Source organism: Natator depressus, chromosome 2 (assembly GCF_965152275.1).
Source record: "Natator depressus isolate rNatDep1 chromosome 2, rNatDep2.hap1, whole genome shotgun sequence".
NCBI classification, from domain to species: Eukaryota; Metazoa; Chordata; order Testudines; family Cheloniidae; genus Natator; species Natator depressus.
Window position 1 is genome coordinate 164,403,216 of NC_134235.1, and position 19,864 is coordinate 164,423,079.

General features: G+C 39.6%; 1 protein-coding gene across 3 annotated transcripts in view; it reads left to right on the forward strand.

Annotated features, from left to right (window-relative positions):
• Positions 1-19,864, forward strand: part of TNS3 (tensin 3) — a 251,931-nt gene that overhangs the window by 117,310 nt on the left and 114,757 nt on the right. For 2 of the 3 annotated variants that reach the window (XM_074945256.1, XM_074945257.1), the window contains exons 11-16: positions 1,355-1,467; positions 3,252-3,312; positions 3,461-3,536; positions 10,980-11,109; positions 11,847-11,912; positions 14,523-14,627. In XM_074945256.1, coding sequence (XP_074801357.1) covers positions 1,355-1,467; positions 3,252-3,312; positions 3,461-3,536; positions 10,980-11,109; positions 11,847-11,912; positions 14,523-14,627 — 551 coding nt within the window. The remainder of the gene's footprint in view (positions 1-1,354; positions 1,468-3,251; positions 3,313-3,460; positions 3,537-10,979; positions 11,110-11,846; positions 11,913-14,522; positions 14,628-19,864) is intronic. The other variant, XM_074945258.1, reaches the window with a different exon arrangement.

Here is a 19,864-nt window from a genome sequence, read left to right on the forward strand (position 1 = left end):
GTATTGTCTTACTCCAGTTCTTGAAGCCAGGCAGATATGATAATCTGTACTTGTGCCGCTGACTGAACAAATACTGCCAGAGAGCCTGGAGGAGGAAAACAAGAAGCAACATTGACCTTTTCTAATGTCATGTGTTAAAGCAACCCTTGCTACTTGTATTTAAAACAAATCTAATAAAGAAATAACCCCAACAACTCCAGACTCAGGGCGGTAGAACTATCACTGTCAGGGAGAATCACTACAACTGTGATATTACCCATATTGCTGCCACCTAATTTGCAGCATGTGGTGTGTTAGTTGTTTTTTTAATGATATATATTTTATTCTTAAGAGCAATATTAAACTAATTTAATACCCCTTGTGGCCAAAAGGGGAGTTTGAAATCAGGGAAGTCAGTAGCAAAATGAAATAATAGAATGTATCTTGCCCCTCCTTGTCTTTTTGTGCAAGAGAGACTGCTATTTTTTAATCTTATTCCATTTATGGGATGTGTGTATTTTATTTCTTACAAATTTGGCCGATCTTGGGGAAATTAGCTGGATATTTAAAAGAAGGGAAGGGATATAGCAATCCAAAAATAGGGTACAGAATGAAAAACTTATGTGGGGAAGAAATGCAGTTATAAATTAAAACTTCCCTCAGTGGGAAAGGCAATTACAGAGCAGATAACCCTAGGTCTCATTGACCTTTGCTTTCCTGTGAGGAGGTTCATATCACCACAAGAATAAATAGTTCTTGAACAATTCCTCCAATGTACTAAGCACAAACTGGCTTTACTTGAATATCAGATGTTAGTCCTGCCAGCCATCTGTGTGTTAGTGCAAGAGGGATTGGGAAACTATCTCAGGGTGTTTAGGGGGAATAAAACAACTTGTGGTATGTGTGCACACTTACAAAAAGGGCACCTACTCTAGTGGCTTTATTGATGTGCAGACCAGTTCACTAGGAATTGAGCTGGACTCATTTCACTCTGACTACCAGAATGCTGTCGACTGGTAGCAACTTGAGTCACAGTTAATATGTACTGGGCTGAAAGTGACCTTTACTAGCTTCCTGAGTCACCCACGCATCTCCTTTTCAAAGCTGTTAGGTGGAATATTCTCTCCTAAATAATTTTAGTACAAATATTACCCATTATAGCAACATCCTTGCCAATAATTGAAAAACTTGATAAACAGAGGCTTCTCTTCATATTTTGATGCAGGTTATTCTATTCCACTTAAACTCTAAGGCTAAATGAAGCAATGATATGCCCCCTTGTATTAATTATATTCATTACAACGGGAAGATCATTTTCCCTGGGATTATAACAATCTTTTCCTTCCTGGCTAATTGTGTTGCATTTTCTTTTCAGATATGTGCACTTCTTAAGTGGCCTTCTGTCTGGATCTGTGAAGATGAACACGACACCACTCTTCCTGCACTTTGTCATCCTTCATGGCATCCCAAGCTTTGATGCTGGAGGAGGTACATTATTTCACTTGCCGTTTTCAAGCCTTGCTCTTTTTGATACACTGCACTCTTATTAGGATGGGCAAACCAGTACAGTTCAGATAAGAACTCCCTAAAACTTCCCCTCAATCTCAAAACAATCTCAGACCTTTCTTGAGGTTTGGAAAATTTCCATTAAGGAACAACTCCTCGCCTCAACTATTCCTGCAAACCAAGGGATGCGGAAAACCCAACAGAAACTCTAAGCAAGGGCTAGTGTCAGAGTGAGAGTGGAGGAGCACAACTCTCCAGTTCTGCTAAATGCAGAGATAGCACCTCCTTCTCATCTTCCTTCCAGTGGGCTGAGGGACTTCTTGTGCAAGTCCTGCCATCGTTCACTGACATCCGAACAGCTGTGTTCCCCTTACGTGGGAAAGTCTCAGTCCTGCTATCCCACTCCAGTGTAAGGGTTACCTCTGCCTATTTAGTGTGGTCTGCTTCCTCGTACTCCACTATTGGGCCTCCTGAGGAGGTGGCCTCAAAGTCAGTTTCTACAGTCCGCTTGGATCTACTGTTCTGGGCGGTGACATGGGCCAGCAAAAGCATTTTGCTGAATCTGCTGTTCTAAAACTTAAAAAGCACTCTAGAGCTTACACTCCAGCAAGGAGGCACAGGAGAAAAAGTAGCAGGCCACTGACCTTCTACATAGAATCACAGAACTGGAAGGGACCTCGAGAGGTCATCTAGTCCAGTCCCCTGCATTTGTGGCAGGACTAATTATCTAGACCATTCCTGACAGGTGTTTGTCTAACCTGCTCTAAAAAATCTCCAATGATGGAGATTCCACAACGTCCCTAGGCAATTTATTCCACTGCATAACCACCATTAGTTTTTCCTAATGTCCAACCTAAACTTCCCTTGCTGCAATTTAAGCCCATTGCTTCTTGTCCTAGCCTCAGAGGTTAAGGAGAAGTATTTTTCTTCCTCCTCCTTGTAACAACCTTTTACATACTTGAAAACTGTTATCATGTCCCCTCTCCGTCTTCTTTTTTCCAGACTAAACAAACCCATTTTTTTTTCAATTTTCCCTCTTAAATCATGTTTTCTAGACGTTTAATCATTTACATTAGGTACACAAGATACACTAGTGGGTGATACTTAAATCTCCACTTAAGCAAGTGTAGCTTCATTGACTTCATTGCCCTTTAGACTGGCCACAATGTTTTTTTAATGCAAAAATGTGATTAAAAATTAAATAATTGTTAATCTCAGTCAAATTTTCAGGAACTTTTTCAATGGAAAAAAAAATCCAAACCAAAATGTTTCATTTAAATTTATTTTTGTTTTCTCTTTTGGTCGTTCCCCACTTTCTCCTATTTATTTATTTTTCCCCAGTAGGAGAGAAGGGATTATCATTTTAAAAGTGAGCAAAGTGCTACTTTCTCTCATTTTCAAAAGTCTTTCTCCTCCCTCTCTCCTCTCCTGGCTATTTTTCCATTGGAAAAAAAAAGTGGAAAGATTGAAAAAACAAGAGAGACTTTTTTTCAGAATGAAAGGAGGTTTTTTTGTTCCATTTTGAAAAATGGCCTTGAAAACTTTCAACAGAATTAAAACGTCACATCTGTCAAAAATCCATTTTTCCTTAATTTTTTTTTTCAACAAAATGTCAACCAGCTCTAGCATTTGCATCCACCTATACCAGGTCTGAAGATGGTCCAGTGTGTCTGTTATATGTTCCGGAAACTCACTAAATGTGTATTTTTAAAAAAAATTACAGATAATTAACAAAGAATACATGACTCTCTTGGCTATTTTTGCAGTTTGTCGGCCCTTTCTAAAGATCTACCAGGCTATGCAACCAGTTCATACCTCAGGAATATAGTAAGTCTTAGTTATTTTCATCTCTATGGGAATGTAGTTCTCCACTCTTCAAGTTACAAAAGTTAAACCATCTTTTTGTCATGATTTTATTGTTTAAAAGCACAACATTTATTTAAACATCTCCCCTTTTCTTCTCTTTCCTGTTAAGTAGTGTAGGGCCAGAAAATCAAAGCAGAATCTGCATTGCTATAGAGCCAGCCCAGCTATTGAAGGGAGATATTATGGTAAGTACTTAATTCTGATTCCACATAAGTAATTGTGCCTTCTAGATGGTGATTTAAAAATAAAGACAATCATACATTTTGCACTCTTGTAGAAAGAAAATGAGAAAATTGTCACTGAGGCACGAGTGGGTAGGTAATTAAATTACTTTTACTCAGCCTCTTGGGATTTTATGTTAAGCAAGAGTTTACTTCAAGCAAGAATCATTTCATGGAGACAAAACAAACCATTACTACCAACTTTCCCCTGTCATTATAGTGATACTCAGTATGGTTATGTTTATATTAGTATTTCCATGATAAAACACATTCTGGAAAGTTTTTTCACTCAGCCTTAAAATTTTCTTTGGCTTATAATTTGGCAGCAAGGAACTACTTCTTTCATTTTACTTTCAAAGAGTGGTTTGATCAGTGTTGTGTTTTATTTTGGGATAGGGGAGTGAAGAAGGGTACTGGATAAAAAGCCTTTGGTTTCTGCAGACATACAATATAAAGCGTCCTCTACATACAATATATACTGTATGTATGCTAAGTATAATTATAGTAAATGTTGCAAAAAATCCATTCTTCACTTACTCACAACTTTCTAAAAATGAGGCGGTTATGCTGAAAAATGGAGGAAAACAAAAAAAGAAAACAAGAAAAAATGGTTGTCATCTCTTCCAAACTTGTTTCATTGTACCTACATGGTGGCAATGTGTATGTCACAAACAAGTATAATTCTCCCACTGTAAATTTTCCCTAGGTCCCCAGCACTGCTAGTGTATTTCAGGCATGTTTTAAATTTTCAGTGAAATGTTTGAAACGAGATGAACATTTTTTGTTTTAGTTTTTTTCTATTTCTCTTTTTTTTACTTTTTTTCCGTCTTCCCTTCCACCACTTTTTTTCCAACAAAAAATATTTTTTTTAAAATCTTATACGAAAGTGCCTCCCACATTCTAGGTACTGGCAGAGTTTCAGATTTAGCAGTAGTACTACTTATCATATGAACCTCAATGCCTGGACGCAGGCAACTGGGTTATAGACAGAATAACCAACTTCCTTCTGAATTTCCCCGTCTATTGGCTTGTGACACAAACCACTAACACACTACGTGCACAAGTTTGAGAAATGTTAATCATACTGGAAGCCACTTTATTAGAAGTCAATGACTTATTCCATATAGTAGTATTTCCTAAACAAGGCGTGAGCTCAAGTTCTGAATGTTTAGATTTGACTGAGCAAAACCATCAGTGGTTTCAGAAAATGAAATCCATAAGGCTCAGCGTCTCTAAGTGTAAGGATTTTAAAAACCAATGGCCCATGAAGTAACTGATTTATTGCATCAGTGGTTTTTACAGAAGATAAAGCTGCAAATTTATACAATGTGCTCTGTATATGTTCTCAAATCAAAGGCTATGGGCTTGCCTACCCAGGGAGTTATTCATTATTAATTCTCTGTATGGACACTCTAATGGTGAAATGAAATGAATGCCTTATTCCAAATTATCTTAATCCACTTTGGAAGTGGTTTAAAATAAATTATAATGATGTACTCTTATTTGGTAATAAGAGCATCCATACAGAGAGTTAATCAGAGACAGCTGATCCACTTTACAGTAACACCCTATTTTTATGCCAGATTAAACATGTAAAAAAGCCCCAAATCATATATATGATGTTGCTAATCACAGCTGCCAGTTCTGCTTACACAGTCACTTTAATGCATGTTTAATTTATGTCTAAGACCTTTGGGATATCTTGAGTTAGAAAGATGGATTATACAACCATATAGTACTCTATCCCAGTCTATAAAATCTATATGTTAGAGATAGGATGGACAATATTTATTAGGTCCTCTATTCGGCCTCCATCTAGCCAATATGAGATTTACTTCGTCATAGCATATGATCAACTATTTTGTGACCCAAAGCATACATCTTCCACCTTTTCCCTTGAGAGACTATTCCAGTCTAAAAACTCTGTGTGTCTCCTGATATTTAGTCTAACTTTCACTTGGCTGAGTTTCATTCCTGTATGGAAAGATGGATATAAATGGATTCTTTGCTAGCGCTTGGCACAATTGCATATTGAAAAACCTGGGTTTGAGTTGAGAGACTAGATGATCTAACAGTCCTTTCTGGCTTTAAAATCTAATACATGAACCTAGGAATTTTGCTTTCAAGTAGATCTATTTCAGGGAATTGTACTTGAGGAAATAATTTTGATCTTCAAGAACCCCTTTATTCTGCCTTCTGGCTGCTATCCTTACACCTAATGCTACCAGATACAGGTTTATGACACAAATTCATATCTGGATTTTGAATACCCCATAGTTTGGGCCTGTTCAGATTTGGGTTTTGGGTCCGTAGCAGCATGTGATGGTGGATCTGGAGATGGTCACAATGAACTGGGAAGGTGGGGGGGGGGAAGGCTGAACATAACAAGGAGGGCAATATCGTGCATACCAGAGAAACCAAGAATAGGAGGGGTGTTTTTTTTCTCCACAATTCAGATCTCAATCCTTCAATGAGCTCTATGGGAGTCCTCTCAAGAGGAGCTCATTGCAAGTGCAGGGTCCAGGTGTCCAACACAATGGTTCATCTGTGTAATTTCCCTCATAGGACACATTAACACAAATCAATAGCTACTTCATTAAGATGTGATTTTTACTGTGATTTTAATAGAAGATTGAAAAATAATAAGGGACAAAAGGTGATTGTGTCCATGTCAATCTAGAATCTAGTCAAGGAAAAAAAGTTAAAAGTAGTTTCAGGTACTACACATGCCCTTCCATTTCCCTGTAAACTATTATGGTTTTTACAAGTGTGTTCTTCTTTTAAAAAAAAAAATCATTTTTCTGTCACCCATACAAACAGGGGCATGCTATCTGGGGTCCCAGCTCAGCAAAGTATTTAAATATGCTTAGCTTTAAACGTATGAGTAATCTCATTGATTTCAGTGTGGTTACCCCCATGCTTAAGGTTGGGCATATGCTTAACTTTTTTGCTGAACTGGATCCTAAAAATGCGTGATAGTGTTCTGATCTCAACTACCCAGCGATGAATTGGAGTAACTCCACTGAAGTCAACATTTACTCCAAATTTGAACCTCTGTATCTGTGATGAGAATGTAGCCTATAGTACCTTATACGTAGGCAAAATATTCTGATTTACTGGTGATCCAAGTTTTTGGGTTTCCATCCAACAGAATGAATATTCTTGTCAGAATTATGACCACAGAAAATGAAGAACTTGGAAATATGTAAGCGGTTTCTGGGGGGGAAACAAAAAAAGTTATAAAGGTGTTGATATTATTGAAAATGGGTTCTCTCTCTCCAGTGGCCAATTAGGTGGAGAAGGTTCTGCATGTGTGCAAAGTCAGACTTCTCAAGGTCTGGAGAATGTATTGTGCTTTGCAGGTCTTTAACTTTCTTCATCTGCAGAAACTCTCACCCATGACTCTTTCATGAAAATGATGTGCCATTTAAAATATTTTCAAGAGAAGGAAAACCAGTGTCTTCACCTCTAACTCTTTCAGTATTAACTATTCCCTAAAGTGTAATCCTAAATGAGTTGTATAGTTTTTAAGGTCTTTTTTCTCCTCACAAAGCAAAATTGAATGGAATGATAGTTACAGCTCCAGTCTGACCTTAAACTTGGAGCAGGTCATTTCTATCTTTTGCATACACTCTCTTTTCAACCTTGTTTTCATCATTTTTACTTTGCTGGGCAAAATCTTTCAGTTCTTCCTTAGGCAAATTACCATCATGTGTGATGGCAGGCTGCTTGAGTAAGGATTACTAGATTTGGCATATAACGAGTAGGCTATTTATTCCTGAGCTCAAGCATCCTGATGGTAATACTGCCTTATATTTTGTAAAATCAGAGGACTAGCTGATGATGCTAGTTTGAGTAAATTATTGCCAGCCACAGATTGTCTGAGAGTTAAAAGAGGTGTAATAAAGGAATCTCTTGACTCAAAAGGAGTTTGTGTCCTATGCCCCTATAAGTATTCAAGTTGCAAAATACAATACAAAAAAATCTTTCCTGGTCTTTTTAATATGTTCTGGGGAATTTTCTTCCTCTTAGTTTCCTTTTCTCATTTTCTTTATTTTCTTTCTAACATAAACATACTTAGCTCTGTTCGCATGAGATTCTCAATGCTCTTCACAAAGATGCATATTTGTGACCCTAAGAGCCTCTCAATGTCCACTGGCAGAGGGCCCACTATATGATAATTCCTATCAAGCCTGACACACACTCACTGCCCCCAATACACTGTTGTCATAATATATATCTAAAAGGTGTCATGGAAGGTATTATATGTAAACTGGTGACACACTGGCCCCAAAAATCTTTGTGTGATGTATGTACAGGTTGGGTACAAAGAGTTATATATGTGTGCTGGAAATATGTTCTTAAATGTGTTTGGGAGCCAGTGAATACATTGAATCTGCCCTAGACAAAGGAATGTGGAGTCCCCTTTCTGACTGGCTTGATTACAGGTACAGGACAATGAAAGTACATTTACATATAAGGTAAACAAAACAATCAAGCTAACACGCGGCAGCTTAGTGGGCATACTGGTGGAATCTGCACCCCAAGAATCTTTCCTGGCTCTTGAGCCAAAGACTATTGAGTTTGGGTAATATAAGGGGAGCAAAAAGACAATTTAGTTATCCATCATTTAGAGCAGTGATTCTCAACCAGGGGTATGAGTATCCCGGGGCTATGCAGAGCTCTTCCAGGGGGTACATCAACTCATCCATGGTCACACAGGGAGTCTGGCTGAGCCAGGAATTGAATCCAGGTCTCTTTAAGTCCCAGTCCAGTATCCTGTGATCAGTTTGGGCTATGTGGCTTTTGTCTGGTGTCAAAGGAAATAGATTTAAAGGAAAATAAGGAAAAGTATTTTAAAAAATTACTAAAAAAAATTATTGAGATTTTTGTCCATTTTGAGGTTATTAATGGGTGTCCATTAATTCTCTTTCATGGGACTTTTTGTGTGATTTGGAGGTTTATAAGATGACTTGCTTGCAGGTATTTGCACTGTGATCGCTGTATAAGAAAAATGGATTAGTTGAAAGAAGAATTTTAAGACGGTCTGTGTTCACTTCCTCTTTCTCTTACATAATAAACACATTCAGCCTGCCTCATCTCTGTATAGATTTGAGAGATATCTCATTACACTGTTACAGTACAAAGTGCTCCTATAACGTCACTCCCAAACAAGGGTGTCCTTGTGCAATTCAACAATACTGCTAATGAAGACAAAGGAGCATAATGGTGTAAAATCAGTGTAAGTGGGAGGAGACTCAGACCCAGTATGTTCATTAGATGCTTTTTAGTTTCATTCATTCAAAAATATACTTAGTTAAACTCTAACAAATATCCCTCACTGGTGTGACTCCTTGTCTCAGTAGGGGCCTGACCAAAGCCCATGGATTTCAGTGAGCTTTGGAATTGGTTCATCTTGACAATTCAGACCTATCTGCCTTCGAAAATCAAAGAGACAAGGTGGGTGCAGTAATATCTTTCATTGGACCAACTTCTGTTAATGAAAGAGACAAGCTTTCAAGCTCTACAGAGCTCTTCCAGTCTCAGTGAAGAAGCCCTGAAGAAGAGCTCTGTGGATCTCAAAAGCTTGTATCTTTCACTAACAGAAATTGGTCCAATGAAAGATATTACTACACCTACCCATTACTGCACCCAATATCCTGGGACCAACAGCTACACAATATGTGAAAATCAAGACATAATAATGCAGAGAGACCAAGCTTATCAGTTTTGATGCATCATTGTTTTCATCCTCCACCTTCTTCCCACGTCTAAATAAAATAAAAATACTTTTAGGTGAGTGACTAATCTCCTTAAATGAGAGAGGTGTTGACGGGACTGAAGTTTAGACTGTTTTGCAGGATTGCCCCTGGGGCTGTTGCTGAAGGCACATAGTCCTAATGCATGAATAATAAGGAAAGAATGTGCCATTGGTTCAAATAAGTCTTTAGGGGCTATTATCTTTGCTTTTCATCTTTGGAAGGGCATGAGTCTTCAGATTCAAGAGAGGAAAAACAATAACAAAAAGCCTCGTAGTTCACATAGGGGATCTGATTGCTAAATCTGTGTTTGGAAATACTCTATGGGGTGTTTAAACAATTATCTGCTTACATCCTACCAAATGTAGTGGGTCTTCACTAGCAACGTTCACTCGCAATGTTAAAGTGCTGCCGCAGCAGTGCTTTACCTTGGCTGTGTAGTCGCGGCACCAGCGCTGGGAGAGAGCTCTCCCAGTGCTGTAAAAAACCCACCTCCACGAGGGGAGTAGCTCCCAGCACTAGGAGCGCAGCTGGTGCACTGTCTACACTGCCACTTTACAGTGCTGAAACTTGCAGTGTTCCCGGAGCGGGGGGGGGAGGGGTGCGTGTTTTTTCACAACCCTGAGTGAGAAAGTTGCAGCGCTGTCAAGTGGCAGTGTAGACAAGGCTGTACTCTAACCGTGAAAGGATAAGAATGGAGATGGTGCACAAAAAGATTAAAAATCCTCCTTTGTTTAAGTGACAGAGGTGAGTGACAGCATTTAGGAGCTGTGCTCTGTCATAAGCTACTGTACCAACAAGTTGGCTCAACCTGTGTTTCTTTCCTGCATTACCCCGTCCTCCCCACCACTCCATCAGCCAAACATGGTCAGTGGTTTTTTACAGGAGAACATGTACAGTAGGCTGTAACTGTGGACACCTTCCTCCCCATGGACTAACCGAAACAGCAGCTTTGCTATTTTCCTTCCCTGTGCTTTTTGGCAGATGTACTTACGTTTATGATCTTCACACATCATACTCTGAAGTTCATTTTAATGCTGTTCCGTGTGTACCCAAATGCTGCCAACTGTACTCCTTCTTTCAGAGGAAGGTCTTGTCCTTGGTAGAACGACTAGGAAGATTTTAAAAATAATCCTCGCTTTCATCATGGCAGATTCCAAAGGGACATGGCCTCCTTGCAGACAGGATTTCTTGCTTACAATGGTCTAACTTTAGGTTACCAGAAACAGTTTAGTCAGCTCACTATCTTACTGCTGAAGTGAAGAAAGCCTTTGTGTGTTCTTCAGTTGCTTTAGATTGAGGATCCATTTTTATTTTATTTTAAGATGCATTTTGGTACCTTGCAAAAATACTGATGTAAGCCAGCTTACAAATCTGCCGATCTGTCACATAAAATGATGACTGATGGTGATAAAAGAGTAATTAATGACTTTTTTTACTGATCCATTTTTTAAAAAGTAACTTGCTCTGGGCTTGTATAATTTTACAATGATTGAGTAAGCTTCATTACATGAATGATTGTTTCAGCGTTGGTGGAATCTGCAGTAAATTGCATCACTGTTGGTTTTGTTCAGACAGCAATATATAAACGCAGACAATACTAAGAATGGACTTATTAGGGGTGTTTCTCTTTTTCTTGTCTGTTCAGCTGAAGTGTTATCACAAAAAATATCGATCAGCCACCCGTGATGTCGTTTTCCGCCTGCAGTTTCACACGGGTGCCGTTCAAGGCTACGGTCTGGTATTTGGCAAAGAGGACTTGGACAATGCTAACAAAGGTAGGCTTCCTTCTGTGTGTGTGGGATGAGGAGGGGATTCATGATTGTGTATACTGGGATGTATGTATGTGTGTGTGTCTGTTAATGTGTGTTTATGTTAAAATCAGTGTCTTCAACAATGCCTAGTGATATCAGATGTCTCCATTTTGGAATCTTAATTGGACATTCTACAGGTGCTCATTCACTAGGAAGAGAGGTGTGTTCTTAGCTTGTGTATAGGTGATCAGCACTTCCTGAAAATCAGGCCTCTGTATATCCAAAAATTCAGGAACAAAATCACTAGTCACTTTTAAAAATCCTCACCTAGGTATCGTACTGCTTCTTCCCAAAGTGTTACTTGTATTTTGTTTGTGTGTGTGATTTTATATATATACACATACTTGTTTAGTGGTCAAGGATTGTTGTTTTCCTGAGTTTTTTGAGCTATGAAACCACTGCAAATAAAACACTAAAACTAGCGTTGTTTTTTGTTGTTGTTCGTTGTTTCTTTTCTGTGTTCTTGACTGTTCTGGGAAGTAAACCAAACTCTGACTTCAGCTTTTGTGGTCTTTTACTGAGAATGTGGGGGTTGGGGGGAACCTTGCTGTTTTAAAAGGCAGTTGGAAGAATCTAAGTAAAAAAGGGAAAGAGAAAATACACACATTGTATTCATTCTACTGTAAAATCTTGATTTGTGAATGCATTTGCTACTATTCCCTGGAAAATAAACTTGCTGTGATATTTTGTTGTGTTTTCAGATGACCGCTTCCCTGATTATGGGAAGATTGAATTGGTTTTTTCAGGAACCCCAGAGAAAATCCAAGGTAAGCATTCAATATATAGAATGATCTCTGTTTATTTTGGAAGCTGACAGAATTGAAGTGCAGATAGAAAATTAAATTTCATCCCAGAAGGTTGTAGTACAGAAAATGTGGAGTGTAGTTTACCTTGGAATACAAGAACTTAATAAAATTATTCTGAATTTACACTAGAGTAACTGTGATCAGAATTTGACTACAAAAATATATTGGAGTGGTTGCTGATAACTATTAGAAAACATATAACATAAATAGTAAACTATTCTACGGATAGCTTTAGCATACATAGATTAAGTGACCACAATGCTATAAAATCACATACTGCCAAATATTTAAAATAACACTATTTGAAGAAAAGTAATTTCTTCAAAAACCTAATCTAAGCAGTGGTCTATATAAAATGCTACAGGTATTATTCATTGTTATCCCAGGTGCCTTACATGAACTTATTTAAACAAGTGACAAACTTTGGACCAATTTCAGACCTGTAACCAAATAGAACTTCATTGTCGGTAGAGCTGCTTGTGTTTATACCAGGTCTGAAGTTGGCTCACAAGTTATACCCTGTATTCTTCCTCCGTTACATTATAATCTAAGATTGTGTCTATACTAATATGGAACTTCCCATATCCAAGATGAAAAAAATTATATCATAGAGTTTGTGAACAATTTACTACTACTATGCATTTATTGCTTTTCCAACGGTAAATATTGGTTCTGCCTGAGATGATGAAAAAGAGATGTGTTTCAAAATATAGTTCTTTCCATGTGCCATAAATAATCTTTTCTGTAGTGTTACATATACTGTGTACTGGCAATCTTTCCCTTGCATTTTTCACCAGTCTAATTGCTTGGAGACTAGTAGTAGCAGCCAGTAAAAAGCTGGCTTCTCTCCAGTCCAGCGCACAGTTCTACTTTTGCCTGCTGAGACTCCTTATAAGAACATTCATTTTTAATAGCTTCTCTAGCTTAATCTATGCTTTTCCTGGATGGTAAAGCTCCTGGTTTGCGTGAAGAGTAGCCAGTCTGAAAAAGGATCAAAATCTGTTCATTATTACTTCTGTTTTTCTGGTACCCTAGAGAATGAATCAGATTTGTATTTTCAGCAGGTGCTCAGAGTTGGAACTTATTTCATAGCTGAGTTATCTGAGTGCAAAAAGGGATAAGGGGAAAAAGTCTCAGTGCCCCATTTTTGAAGAGACTCTAATTTTACAGTTTCGTAGTATTTGAGAAATTATTTTAAAAATGGAAAATTCCAGCCCTTCATAAGTTTAATAATAGAAGGCCCACTTGTCAAACTCAGATGACAAACATTGGAAACCTGTATATGCATGTGAGCACCTAAATATCTGTGTAGGCACCTAAAACCCCAGTCCTGTGTTGTGAGAATGTGGCTGGACTGTGGCACTCAACACAGAGCCCTGCTGTTTATTGTGCCCTCAGGATCAGGACCTAAATCAGTACTTACGTGTCTAAAAATACTTACTTAGGTGCCTAAATGCAGACTTTTGGCCTCCTAACTTTAGGTACCTATGTTTGAAAAGTGGGCCTAATAATAGCACTTATATAACACTTTGCTTCTGAGGGGCATTTAATTAATACAAATATTAATTAAATGCCCCTCAGAACGCCACTATAGGGTAGGTACAGAAGGATTGTTCTCCCCTATTCCAGGTGGGAAACTGAGGTAGCAAGTTGACTTGTTTATTGTCATGGATTAAGTCAGCGTCAGAGCCCATATTGAAGTCAGGAGTTCTTGATGCTCCTCTCTTGTGCTCATGACACTGGACCACAGCTAAATCTCTCATTGCTGTAGTTTTCAAATGTATAAATTACATGTTAAGGGTGCAACAAATGTGTGAGTTAACTCCTTGGTGACTGCTGAAAATTCCATGTATGTCTGGCAGACGACACTTTCTGTGAGGCCAAATGCACCAGGCAAATGTTTCATTCCACTGACTTCAGTGTAATGTTAGTGTATGGGAACAGCAGCACATCTGCTACTGTGGAGAAAAACAGCCAAAAGTTTAAGATTGAGATGTCAGCTTTGCCTTTGAGCTGTTACCCTTGTTTTCACTGCAGCCCTGTTGTCATTTACACACACTTTTTTATTTAATAAAACTACTAAATAAACTTTCTCTGATATGAGAACAATAGTGACCCCCAAAAGAAACATGACCTTACATCATTTCTTCTTTGTGCAACAGTTGAACTGCTAATTGACAATGGAGATGCTTGTGGTATCATTCTGAGATGTCACTTCAGCTTTGGTCGTACATGGCTACAGAATGTTGCATACCCTCTCATTCGGGGGTGTGTGTGTGTGTGTGTGTGTGTGTGTGTTATTAAGGCAGGGCTACTCTGTAGTCAGAGGCTCCAGTTAAACTCTCTGTTTATTCCTACTGTAATGAAACATTAATACAATCTTAGTTTCCATAGTCCATTTCAGTGTGGCTGTTGAACTGTCTTTCCCTATCATTTCTCCCCACACTTCCGAAGATGGGGTTAATGCATTCCCTGAAGCAGCACATTGTCAGAGATGGGTGTATGTGTAGATACAGATGAAAGCAGGAGTATTCCTCCATTTTGTCTCTGACCAAGACTTTACCCTTTCAGGATGTGAACACCTGAAGAATGACCATGGACTGATAATTGACTACAATACCTCAGATCCACTGATCCGCTGGGATTCCTATGAAAACATGAGCCCTGATGGTGAAGGTGAGGAGAGCAAACTTGTCCCCAGGGTTCTATCATAACAGACCAAGATTAAACTGTTAGCAACTATAAAATACTTACTGGGATGGGAGGAAGGAGAGCTCCCTTACATGAACCAGTGAAATTCTACCATTGTGGGAGTTGTTGACTGTTGTGTCCCTCTCTGTCTAGCCACAGTTGCAGCGTGGCTGCAGAGGGAAGAAAGACCTAAGAGTTATAGAAGTGGATAGGATTCTTGATTTGTGAGCAGTGGCACATTTCGGCGTTAGAGAGCTGGTTGGTGTGAATTAGATGGTGGGTAGATGTAGGCTAGAAAGGGTTTTTGTATTAATCGTTGTGTAGCAGCCTTGGGGGTGGCAGGGTTGCTGCTGACTCAGTTTCCCTCTCTTGAACTCCCTAACACCTTCAACATAGGCTTTCATGTGTTGAGAAACAACCCTTCTTGGGGTCAAAGTTCACAAGGAATCTCACAAACTCCCACCCAGCCTTCAAGCTGGCCTACAACTCTTGGTACAACTCTGAGGGCTTGTCTACACTACCCGCCGGATTGGTGGGCAGCGATCGATCCAGTTGGGGTCGATTTATTGCGTTATCGACCGCTGAGCGCTCTCCCGTCAACTCCGGTAAACCACCAGAACGAGAAGTGCAAGCGGAGTCGACAGGAGAGTGTCAGCTGTTGACTTACCGCAGTGAAGGCACCGCGGTAAGTAGATCTGAGTACGTCGACTTCATGTAGCTGAAGTTGCGTATTTTAGATTACCCCATGTGGTAGTGTAGTCAAGCCCTTAGTCCTGTCCCTGCTGAGGCTTTCCTCTAGCAGACTTGATCTCCACACCCCAGCTTTCCTAACTGGCTCCTGCTCCCTGCAGGCTTTTGGTTTTATCTCCATCCCAAAAGGCCTGTTTTAGCCACATGACCTGCCTGACATATGACAGTGCACACTTTTTCACAATCTGAGTGTGTCACAAGTGGATCCATCTGCCCTTAAAAGGCCAGTCATCCTTTTACAAATAGTTTTGACACTTTCAATCTCAATATATACCTATAGTCATTACATCTTGCGGCAAATTCACAGGTTTCAGTTAAAGCACGAAAGCTACATTGTCTGGAACTCTGCAGAAGATATGCAAGACTATAAAGTAAGGGGTGCCCAGGTCAATGGAATACAGACAGGCATTTCCCTTGGTACAATTATATGTCTGTAACTTGCCAGGGACCCTTTATTCCATAAGTTATCCTTCCTTCCTTCCTATTGGTATTTACAGTGCAGTGTGGTCTGGGTGAAAGTAGTGTAAAAGCAGCTGTCGTGGTCTCGTTCCTGTTTGCATGGTTCCTTGATGTTGCCTCAGAACAGGCAAAAGAAGTAATTGTTCTTGATTTGCGTATTTCTCATGTGAAAGCTCAGAATGTGACACCTGCATGCGCACACACACAAGCCTGACTCTGTTGCAAGTAAAAACATGAGGGGAGCAGATAAGACCTGAACGAATGCCAACATTTCTGTTTTCACAAAGCTCCCTGAAGAAACATGGAAGGAGTAAAGCTAGAGCACTATCAGCCATGATCTGATTCAGCTTGCATCTTTTTTTAAATCCTTAAGAATCAGTATTGAGTGAAGATTGAGAGAAGTCCGTGTGTGTGTGTGTGTATGGAGGGGTAAGAGAGATGGGTTATACAAGAAACTTCAGTTTCTCCACCACAACACAGTTGCACAAGGGCACCTCATGATAGCATGAACAGACTGCTGCTCTCCCATGGGAAACAAGCCAGCAAAAAGGTTGAAAGACTGAAGCAAGGCCATTGCCTCCCCCTCTCCTCTGCATGATTCCACCAAGCAGGGTGAGTGCGGGCACTGCAGGCAGCCATCTGCTCCATGAGAATGGATGGAGCACACTGCGTGTGTACATGCACACGCACACTCCACTGATGTGCAAGGAGCAGCATCTGAAAAGATTGTGCTTTACCTGAGGCAAAATCTCCTCTTTGGGTGGTCCAGCACTGTGCTGTTCCCTGCATCGGGCTACAGTAGAAATGCCATGACCTAGCCCCAAGCAAGCCGTTGAACCGATTCTGTAAATGACTTTCAGTGTTGCGATCAATAAGTAAAAACTCACACATTCCATGATACTGCTCGAGATACCTATCCAGGAAGTTACAGAAAAGCAAAGAAATGACTGTGCAGCCAGAACATTGGAGGGGAAGTAGTTCTGATGTAAAGTGTCTGATCCCCATGTCTATATAAGCCTTGTGGGTGGGATAGGATCAAGTGGTATAGAATCTGTCGTCATGCTATTTGCTGCTGTTAGAAATGCCTTCCACTCCTGAATATATTTAATGTGTACTATGTGCTTAAGAGATATAGGGAGAGTTCTGCTGCTTTTGCGACAGCAGCTTTGTTTAAAGTCTCTTACATCTGATGTTGTTACAGGTAGCTTTCTTCCGCTAAATGTTTCCGTTCCAGTTCAGACTTTTTAGGGCATGGGACATTTTAGAGCATTTTGCCTGCACTCATAATTCCCGTTGAAATCAACAGGAGTAATATACGTGACTAGAGGGCAGTAGATGACCGATATATAGTATGCATACTAACGCCTCCTCACTTTTTTGTGCATATTAAGAACTGGGGGGTAATGAAATATATCATCAAACCTGCAGGCCCATTCACAGATACCGCAAGCTTCGTGAAACTGACAGACTTCGTAACTTTTCAGGTTGGCTTTTAAAAAAAAAATGAATAATTTGAGATTGAAAGAGACCTATTTTGTTCTTGTTGACACTTTATGCACAGAGGGATTGCACCCCATAGCACTGTGTTGTGACTGAAGGTACAAAACTGAGAAAGAGGTGATAAAAAGGAAAAACCATACAGTAAAATGTACCCAGTTTTTCTGAGTCTCCGATATTGGTTTGAAATAGCTAGATGCAGGGGGCTCACCACTAGTTGCAAAGAGAGAATTGCCTCCTAAGTGTTCCTGACCTCCTGGGTGATTAGCAGGGATTCAAGAAATCTGTTTGTCGTGGAAAAACGCAGAAAAATGCAGAATTTGCGTTTTTACAGAGAATCTTTTACATATTGTTAACAAATGAAAACACATAGAATAGAACCTTGTTTATCTGATCCTCCATTATCTAACGCTCTGTATTAGCCAAACCAGCAGTCACTCGGGGCTGACAGCGGCTGGGGCTTGGGCAATCAGCCCGGGGTGGCTGGGGCTCAGGCGTTCAGCCCTGAGAGGCTGGTGGTTCAATTAATATGGAGAACCGGAGAATAGACGCTCGGATAAATGGGGTTCTACTGTATATCAATAAAACACTATGTTCAACTGATACATATATATATTGTGACTAGGGAAACTAAACTTCAGTGTTTCATTTTAATCGTGGAAAAACTTGGATTTTTATGGTTTTTTTAATCAGAGAATTGGGTGGGGGGGTGTTATAACAGAAAACTAGGATCCCTGGTGATTAGTGGAGCAGTGTTTACATATGTCTAGAATAGGAGGAGCCTGCAGACAGCTAGTCCCCTATGGCTGTCGTTCCCTTTCCTTTCTCCTTAAGGGTCTAGAATTTTCTGGCAGTTGGGGAAGGAAGAAGTGATTGAAAAACATTGTGAATTTCTTCATCTAGACACTTATTTCTCTTCAGAGCCCTTGATGAGCAACTTTATATGCTAGCTCATGTTAACACACTTCCTCCATATGGATATACAACTTTAGAAACAGCTTCTTGCTCTCTGATTTTGAGTCAGTATCACATTCCCCCATAACTGGGCGGTACCTTTCCTGGAAGTCTTCTGCTATGAAGGTTCAAAATATGTGACTGAGAACAGTATTTGGGACTGCAGTGGTAGAATTCGAGAAGTTGTTTGTGCTGTCGTTAGACTGATAGAGATGGTATCATCTACTGTAAGTTCCTCATTTTGTTCCTGTGGTCTCTATAGCTTTGGGCGTTTATCTTTTCAAACCACGTTTGTTAGAGGAGGAAGGGACCAGCAATGATGATATTGTTAATCGTTATTGCTGTTTTTCAGTTTGATGACAGCAGCATGATATAGTAGAGATACTGTTTGTAGATATGACCAAAATTTACTTATTTCCGGAAAAGGCAGCAAAATGTCTGTAACAGCTTTGCCACTGTACATTGTATAATGCCCACCAGATTGTAGTGTATTCCATTATCTCTGGTTATTTTAATATTCCCACTCCAGATGAGTACCATGGCAGTTCAGGAGTGTGCTTTGGTTCGAACAGAGTGACAAGCATTCTTGGTTGAATGCTGAGATTATTCCAGGGATAGAGTCACTGCAGCAAGTTATGCATGATCATGTCTGTCATCCAAAGAAGACTGCATGATGCACAGCAAGAGTGCCGAGTATGCTACCTGCACACACACTGTTCAGTTTAGTAGGCAGCAACGCTAGATAGAAAAAAAACATCATGCCCAGCATCAGAGACCATAATAATGGGCCAAATTAATGCCTGGTACAACTTGTTTGAAAATGGATTTATAGAAAGGATGAATTTAGTCCATTCTTGTTAAATGTTTTTTCACTTTTAACATTTCATCTATTTAGTAACCTCTAAATCCCTCCACAACCTGACAATTAGCTAGCAAAAACCTGTGGGAGAGAGAGAACACACACTTACATGGTAAATTGTCTTAAAATGACAATTTTTTTAAACTAAGGAAGCATTATGCAAGTGTTTCAGCTGGTCTGCACAGTGTTAGAATCCCTTAAATGTTTTTTTCCATCTGATCCCCTTGTTTGCTTCATAGTAAGTGACAAACTGTGATGTTTGCCAGGAGTGCCTGAAAATTGGGGAAATCTGGCTCTCAAAAGAAGTGGCTTTGGAGGCAAAGGGATGTGTACATTCAAGTCAAACTTCTGTAGGGCACAATCAGTCCAAATTGCCATACCTAAAGTGGTGGGTAACAAAATATCTGGGCTATCCTGAGAATAGTCAAATATCCTATATTTAGAAATAGCCAAAAGTTTACAAACTTACCTGTTCCTACCTTTTCTTTTTTATGGAGAAAAACATCTGAGAAGTGTTTCCAGGTAAGCAATAACTGGCTTCCTGGAATGCACCCATGTGACATGATTTGATGGGGGTGTTTGACTTTTATTTGAAATTTTTTCTCCTGTTCAACCCAAAGTAAATAGCTGTTGAATGGGGAGCTGCCCTCTCTCGTAGTTAAACACTTGTTTTCCCAGAGGGCCCCTTCAGTATTGCAAAATT